Source organism: Megalobrama amblycephala, linkage group LG5 (assembly GCF_018812025.1).
Source record: "Megalobrama amblycephala isolate DHTTF-2021 linkage group LG5, ASM1881202v1, whole genome shotgun sequence".
Taxonomy (NCBI): domain Eukaryota; kingdom Metazoa; phylum Chordata; class Actinopteri; order Cypriniformes; family Xenocyprididae; genus Megalobrama; species Megalobrama amblycephala.
In genome coordinates this window covers 19,945,210-19,953,636 of record NC_063048.1, presented here as the reverse complement: position 1 = coordinate 19,953,636, position 8,427 = coordinate 19,945,210, and the positions used below count along the sequence as shown (strand labels likewise).

The 8,427-nt window shown below is 34.7% G+C and overlaps 1 protein-coding gene across 6 annotated transcripts in view; it reads right to left on the bottom strand.

Moving 5' to 3' along the window:
* Positions 1 to 652: 652 nt before the first annotated feature.
* LOC125268683 (glutamate-rich protein 1) overlaps positions 653 to 8,427 on the bottom strand; it is a 76,024-nt gene continuing 68,249 nt past the window's right edge. For 4 of the 6 annotated variants that reach the window (XM_048191077.1, XM_048191076.1, XM_048191075.1 and 1 more), the window contains 2 exons: positions 6,282 to 6,473; positions 4,371 to 5,135 (listed from right to left, as the gene is read on the bottom strand). In XM_048191077.1, the coding sequence (XP_048047034.1) occupies positions 5,056 to 5,135; positions 6,282 to 6,473 (272 nt within the window). In that variant the 3' untranslated portion in view covers positions 4,371 to 5,055. Of the gene's footprint in view, positions 789 to 4,370; positions 5,136 to 6,281; positions 6,474 to 8,427 lie in introns of those variants that run through there. The other 2 variants (XR_007184953.1, XR_007184954.1) reach the window with 2 other exon arrangements.

Genomic DNA, 8,427 nt, shown 5'->3' with positions numbered 1-8,427 from the left:
AACACAGTGACCTAATCTTCAGGAAATGATTTAGCTTAGGAAACATGTCTGTCATAGTGGGTGATATTGTGACTGTAAATACATTTCTAGACCAGTAATCAGGATGTCATTGACAGACATGTGTAAATTATGACTAGTATGTGGGCTTGATTAAGCATATTAAAATTCAGTGGAATTCACAATGTTGACAACGCCCAAGCATGACATCACATCAAATGCCTGTATATTTACACCGATTTTAAAAACAAAATTCAAGTAATTTTCACAAACATGTCAATTCAATGTATGACCAACAGTTAGTCGTTAATACAGATCTGCTGAAACATTTGTGCAACAACCTCATAAATAAACACAAACTAATCAGGACAAACCGGCTTCCTTGTACAAAGGCACTTTCCAAATCACTACCGACTAAATTATTGACTAATGCTCCATCTTTCACAATAAGACCTTGTATGGCTCAAGTTTTTTCTTTACGTGGCAGATGATGTCTTCACAGACTGCTCAGTGCTACCTATGTTTTTGTTTGGTTGATCCTGTACATCTTTTTTGATGGATGCAGCATTGGCTGGAGCCAGACGGGCTCGGGCTGACGGGGATCCTGGACTCTCAACATTAATGGCGGGTTTGGACATCCAATGAAGGATGCGCGTGGAGGGACGGTGGTGAATAGAGAGTTGGCGAGAGCTGTATCCGGACATTGCAAACCCCAAAGCACCAAGAACAACAGCCACCCTCTGCACTACAAGATCGTGAGCCCTGTAGGTCACAGTCTGCACTGCTGACGTCTGAAAGAGAGTGCAAATATATCATAATATTGTGTGATGAAATGACAAACATCAACTTTCAGGTCAAGTTTAATTAAGAACATCTCAACCTGCATGACTGAACGATGACCCTTTTCTTTTGGCTATGAAACATTAAATGTTTAAATCAATGGCCGAATACATTTGTAAATCCTAACAATTCTATAACGACTGGATTGTGCTGAAAATGGTTTGTAATTACATGAAACAGTTCTCTAATGTAATATAATCTCTTAATTTGAGATGTGGAATGTTCTTGAATTCTAGAAAACAATTATTCACCACTACATCAATATCCAATCAGCTTTAATATGTACTGCAGTTCAGGTGTAAATACACATATTATACATATACACAACTATAAACATTTACAGATGATTAATTCCGACTGTATTTTTAATGAGTTTTATCCATAACCTGCTCATCCAGATTCTTTTACTTACCTGCAAGTAGCGGATGTATCCTGAAATAGGACGTGGGAGACCAAAAAACATGCCAAGTTTTTCACTAGGCCTCGAAGCGCTGTTTGTGAGCAGGGCTACCTCTTGCTATGGTTCCTTGTTTATTTCCTTTCTGACAGAGAGGCTTCACAGAGGATAGAGCTCACTCAGGTAGGAGTGGATGTCTATCACGTCTTCCTGTGATCATGGCTTATATAGACAGTTGCCGTCTGTCTGTCTGTCTCTCGATGAGATTACCAAAAGAGGCTAGCGTGCACTTAGACAGGCAAGCTATGACGACAGCTGTGACAGTAAGTGATGTGAGGTTAAGTTGTTGTGAAGGACGACATCCTTGTATAGCTTGGCATGTGTGAAGCCGGAAAGGGATATAAAGTCTACTGACACAGGTCAGAAGCGACCCAGTTATCAGAACGAATACAAAATGAAACAGCAAAAAAAAAAAAAATAAATAAAAATTAAAATAAAAAAAAAATAAAAAAACAACAACAACCAATCAGATGGTATATACACCAAGAATGTATTACTATAGTGCAGACAAAAGTACTATAGGTGACTCCATGCTAGTTTTTGTAGTCAAAACTACTTTTGTAGTCATTTGATGAGGCATCAACCTTTCTAAGAGGTCAGAAGTCAAGTTCTTCCAGAACACACTATATTTGAAGTAAATATGCACAACTGTTAAAAAGTTTGGAGTCAGATTTTTTTAATGTTTTTGAAAGAAGTTTCTTATGCTTTCCAAGCCTGCATTTATTTGATCAAAAATCCAGTAAAAACAGTAATACTGTAAAATATTATTACAATTTAAGATTTATTAAGATCTATTTTAAAATGTAATTTATTCCTGTGATGACAAAACTGAATTTTCAGCATCATTACTCATCTTTAGTTTCACATGATCCTTCAGAAATCACTCTAATATGCTGATTTGCTGTTAAAGAAATGTTTTTATTGCTATCAATGTTGATAGTGATATAAATAATGTTTTTTTAAATTTTTTATATAATAATATAAATTATATTTTAAATATTTTTTATTTTTATATTAAAGGTGCCCTCGAATGAAAAATTGAATTTATCTTGGCATAGTTAAATAACAAGAGTTGAGTACATGGAAATGACATACAGTGAGTCTCAAACTCCATTGTTTCCTCCTTCTTATATAAATCTCATTTGTTTAAAAGACCTCTGAAGAACAGGCGAATCTCAACATAACACCGACTGTTACGTAACAGTCGGGGTGTACGCCCCCAATATTTGCATATGCCAGCCCACGTTTCCAACATTATAAAAGGCATTAGACAAGGGCAGCCAGTATTAACGTCTGGATGTGCACAACCAAATCATCAGACTATGTTAGCAAGCAAGAACAATAGCGAAAAATGGCAGATGGAGCAATAATAACTGACATGATCCATGATAACATGATATTTTTAGTGATATTTGTAAACTGTCTTTCTAAATGTTTCGTTAGCATGTTGCTAATGTACTGTTAAATGTGGTTAAAGTTACCATAGGTTATTACTGTATTCACGGAGACAAGAAAGCCGTCGCTATTTTCATTTTTAAACAATTGCAGTCTGTATAATTCATAAACACAACTTCATTCTTTATAAATCTCTCCAACAGTGTAGCATTACCTGTTAGCCACGGAGCACTATCAAACTCATTCAAAATCAGAAGTAAACAATATAACAGTATACAATACTCACATAATCCGACGCATGCATGCCGCATGCATGACGAACACTTTGTAAAGATCCATTTTGAGGGTTATATTAGCTGTGTAAACTTTGTTAAGGCACTGTTTAAAGCAAGCGCGAGCTCTGTGGGCAGAGAGCACGGGATTTAAAGGGGCCACAGCATAAATCGGTGCGTTTATAATGATGCCCCAAAATAGGCAGTTAAAAAAATTTATAAAAAAAAATCTATGGGGTATTTTGAGCTGAAACTTCACAGACACATTCAGGGGACACCTTAGACTTATATTACATCTTTTAAAAACATAATCTAGGGCACCTTTAATAACTTAATTTTTTCAGGATTCTTTGATGAACAGAAAGTTAAAAAGCATTTATTTGAAACATTTTTTTGTAACTAACAGTGTAGAAGTTTTACTGTTACTTTTGATACATTTAATGATTGATTGATTAATAAAAGTTAAAAAAATCTTACTGACCCCAAACTTTTGAATAGTAGTGTAGATTCTAGAAACAAAATCAGTATGTTGTGGCCATTTCGTCTCACTTATTCACCTAGTTAAATATCTGTTTGCTGCTACACTGCAAAATGAACCTGTCTGGAGTTTCGCCTCAGGGTAGAGAACATAATAAACAGGGGACAGCAGAATATTGTCTTTCCCAACACAGTACTACAGACCCTTCAGCCACACAATGTTTGATCAGTCTGTGAGCTGAGGGCCTCACTGGGGACTGACAATTCTTGTGCTTTATGAGGACCTGTTAAACAAACAGACCCTCACTCAGTGGCAGATGATTTAGTATGTTTAAATTAAATTGGTTTTCTGAGCATTTATGACATTTATGATTTGCTCCACCTCTTTGCAGGATTGCTTTTCATCTTTTGATTGATCCATATGGATATATATGATACCAATAAACTGCTTTCAAAAGCTGCAGTGAGCCTTTAGTGTGATGATATGCTCGGTTTAGTGCTAAAACAACATGATTAGCAATTTTATTTTGTTCCTTTCAGCTGCTATAATTCCACTATCACACCTGCTGTGTAGTCCGCCCCATATTCCAGCTGGCGTAAGAAAACATTTCTCAGAGAAACAGGAGGGTTATTATTTCTAAACACTGTAACCTAATGGGAAGCAATAAAAAAAACGTATTATCTGTCTGAGCAAACCCAGATCCATGTGATCCTATAACGTCATCAAAGCCTATGTTGTGGGTTGCCTTGCATACCTCAGATTAGCACAAACACACGCAGGGCAGTCTAGAGATGCTTGTTTACCTAAAGTCATCCTTCCTTGATGTCATGGATAAGCCACTGGATCAGTTTAAACGGATCTTTGTATGTAGTGCACTGCAATTAATGCAGGTAGGTATATCAAACAATCACTGGAAACAAGGACAAATTTGTTTTTTCTTTCATGAATTGAAATAAAACTTTAATAAATATCTTAATAGCTGCACTAAGACATATTTTTGTAGTCACACAGATAGTCACAGTGGCTCGTCACATTGATGCCCCAGAGTAGCTCATTAAATGTAAAGAAAACGAACAAACAAACAAACAAAAAAACATAAATGAGGCTGTTTTGGGGAAATTGTCAATCTAGTGCGTAAAAGCTTAAATGTCATGATCTAAAGATCTCTGAGATTAATGAGGGGCTGCTGACGTTCTGATGTTAATGTAATTAGCTGCTAAGAGGCTAAACCACAGACTCCTCATAATGAGCTGTTGAAGGTGATCCAGCATCATGGTCACTAACAATATTCTAGTGTTTGGACTGCAGAAACATACTGTCTGGAGCAACACATCAAAGTGTATTGGTGCCCTATGATGAAAGAACAAGCAGCAGAAAATGTGTAAAAAATATATTTTTCATAAATAATTATTAATGTGAATGCAAGATAAACCAGAATATCATTCTGGGTCTTCAAAAGGAATCCAAATTGTTGCTGCTGCTGTTTGAAGGAGTTTCTTGAACTCCTTGACTATAAAACAGCTTGACTGAAGATCCCTTTTATAATGAGATATTACAAACAGACACCTGCTGGTTATTCACAGTCGTTTTCCTCTTAAGCTCTGAATCTGGGGGCATCATGTCTTCTGCTCTCTCTGTATGGGCAGAATCTCGGTCAGCCAGTACTCAATAAGAGTGCATACCACTGAAGCCTCATCTGTAAAACAAGAAAGAGAAAGATTAAATATAACACTTAGCCATATTTATGCGTGTGCTTATATTTGCTTAGGTATCACGTAATTTATGTTTCCTACTGTCCGGATTGGGTTGATATTTTGGCCAGAGATTAAAAACAACAGGACCAAATAAGGGCTAAATGAAAATAAAAAGTACTGCTTTATTAAAATGCACCATTGCATCTGCATTTCCATACAATTTTTAGTTATTAGAACATCTGAGGGAAATCACACTGCTGCAGTAACAGAGTAACAGGACCAATGACCTGCTGCAACTACTGGAGGAAATAATGGTGTATGGGGAAAAAAATGGATAAATGTTATGTCCTGTGGTTGTCATGGAAACGGAGGCTATGTTTAGGAGTCACCATGGACACTTGCATGGAATTTAGTGAATCCGCTGGGTGCCTGTAGCTCCTCAGTAAATCACTGATCATCTTATTAAGGTCTAATCTGACTTCACAAACACACATTCATGAAAAGTCATGCTAGAAAAAACACTATGGGCACAACTGTTATTGTTGTTTTTTGATGAATATAAAGCCATAGATTTCCTAGGAAGCACTCTGTATGCTGCGACTTTTTCTTGAGCGATACTTTGACTATGCTGAGAATTGAACACTAGTTTACTAATTACTGAATGTGGCACAATGTACATTGTACACTGCATAGTGAAAAGCATTATTCAACTATAAACATTTGAAACAGTAGTATGCTATGTTGTCATCACATGACCTTCTTTAAGTGAGTGGCATCTAGTTAATGTCATGCAAATAAAGAAAAATATATTTAAAAAAAAATACTATTATTATTTACTGTCACATTTTAATACTTTAATGCATTCTTGCAGAATAAAAGTATCAATTAAAAATATATATATTAGTGACCCCAAACATTTGAATAATAGTACCTTGTGTATTTGGGGGCATTTTTAGTTCAGTGTCGTGTAAAAAATATTATTTTGGCAGTGAAATCATATAATGAGGAAAGGAAGACATGTTAAAAAATTAATTAATTCTAATATTACAATCTCTTAATTGTATTCTATTGTTTGCAACCATTACTATACAACAAAAAACACACATGCTTGATGTTCAGACATGGGAGGTCCAAGCGCCCTCACTCACCTTCAGGCAATATGCTTGCGTCCATGAATTCTTGCAGCTGTGATTTTAACTGCTCTTCATTATTCACCAGTACAGCCCTGAGTCCACACAGCCTGGAGATCTCAGCAGGGGGCAGCGTCCCACCTGAGAGACGAGAGAATAGAGCCTCAGCTGCAGGGAGGGAGAGAGAAGGGCCGCTTTCTTCACAGGAGCCTGAAAAGGAGAGTAACAATATATTTGTATATTTCATTACTTTTATACAAAAACATATATATTTTCAGCATCATTACTCCAGTCTTCAGTGTCACATGATCCTTCAGAAATCATTCTAATATGCTGATTTGGTGCTCAAGAAACATTTAATGTGTACAATTGTACAAAATATTTGTGTACAATATTTTTTTTTCAGGATTATTTGATGAATAGAAAGTTCAGAAGAACAGTGTTTATCTGAAATCTAATCTTTTGTAACATTATAAATGTCTTTACTGCCACTTTTGATTGATTTAATGCATCCTTGCTGAATAAAAGTATTCATTTCTTTAATTTCTTTTCAAAAAAATAAAAATAAAAATTCTTACTGACCCCAAACTTTTGAACGGTAGTGTATAATGCTACAGAAGCTTTGTATTTCAGATAAATGCTGTTCTTTTGAACTTTCTATTCATCAAGGAATCCTGAAAAGAAAAGTACACAACTGTTTTCAACATTGAAAATAATCATAAATGTTTATTGAGCAGCAAATCAGCATATTAGAATGATTTCTGAAGGATCATGTGACACTGAAGACTGGAGTAACGATGCTGAAAATTCAGCTTTGCATCACAGGAATAAATTACTTTGTCAAATATATTTAAATAGTACACAGTTATTTTAAATTGTAATAATATTTCACAATATTACAGTTTTTTTTTACTGTATTTTTAATTAAATAAATGTAGCCTTGGTGAGCAGATGAAACTTCTTTTAAAAACATTAAAAATCTTAGTGGTTCCAAACTTTTGGACTGTACTATATATATATATATATATATATATATATATATATATATATATATACACACACACACACACACACACACACAGTAGTCAACACTTGAAGTGGATCAAAACCTTCTTCTTAGGACAACTTTGATGAACGTTTTTGATCCAATTCAAATGTTGTCTAACATTGTATGACTAACTACTATACATATACATATTTGGTGTAATATATATATATATATATATATATATATATATATATATATACCCCACTCATTATTTTTTAAGCTGTTACATGTCTTGAAAAAGGTGGTTGCTAACAAGTGGCTAAATGGGACTACAGAGGGTGTAGGGGAATTTAAACTTCATCACGCCGAACAGGTAAACACGGTCAGCTTTTACAGCCTTGTTATGCTTATAATTATGCTCTTATAAACTATTCTAACTCAAACTTTCTGGGAAAATGTTTTTAGATAAAAACTGTAAGAGTTGTCGGAAGCTTAGTGATGGTGATGGTGAAGTTGTGAGACTGTGGTGTAGTTCATTTATTGCCTATCTTTAGCTTTTTATTTCTGGCAACTGCATTTGGGCTTCAAAATTCATAAATGTTGTGCTCATCTGTGAAAATGATCTTGATGGACAAAACGTGTAAGTATCATAAAATTTTGTTGATCACATAGCTTGTTTTTTGTGATAATCCAAAAACCTATGGAGAAATTCTTTTGGGTTTTTGTCAAGGGAACCAGTGTGATACTAAGTGCTGATTGGCCTACACAAAGTGACATCATACCTGCACCACTCTATACTTCCATTCAGCAATAATGAATTAAATTGACAATAAAGACTTTTACATAGTTAAAAATATGTATATCTCAAATAAATGCTGTTCTTTTGAACTTTCTATTTATTAAAGAATCAAAAACCAAATGAGCATATTAGAATGATTTTGGAAGGATCATGTGTCACTGAAGAGTAATGGCTGTTGTTTGAGCTTTGCCATCACAGAAATAAATTACATTTATTTATATTGTAATAATATTTCACAGTTTTATTGCTGTTTTTACTTTATTTTTGATCAAATAAATGCACCCTTGGTGGCCATAAGAGACTTCTTTTAAAAACATTTTAAAAAAATCTTACCAACTCCAAAACTTTGAACGGTAGAGTGTATTTATCCTCAATAT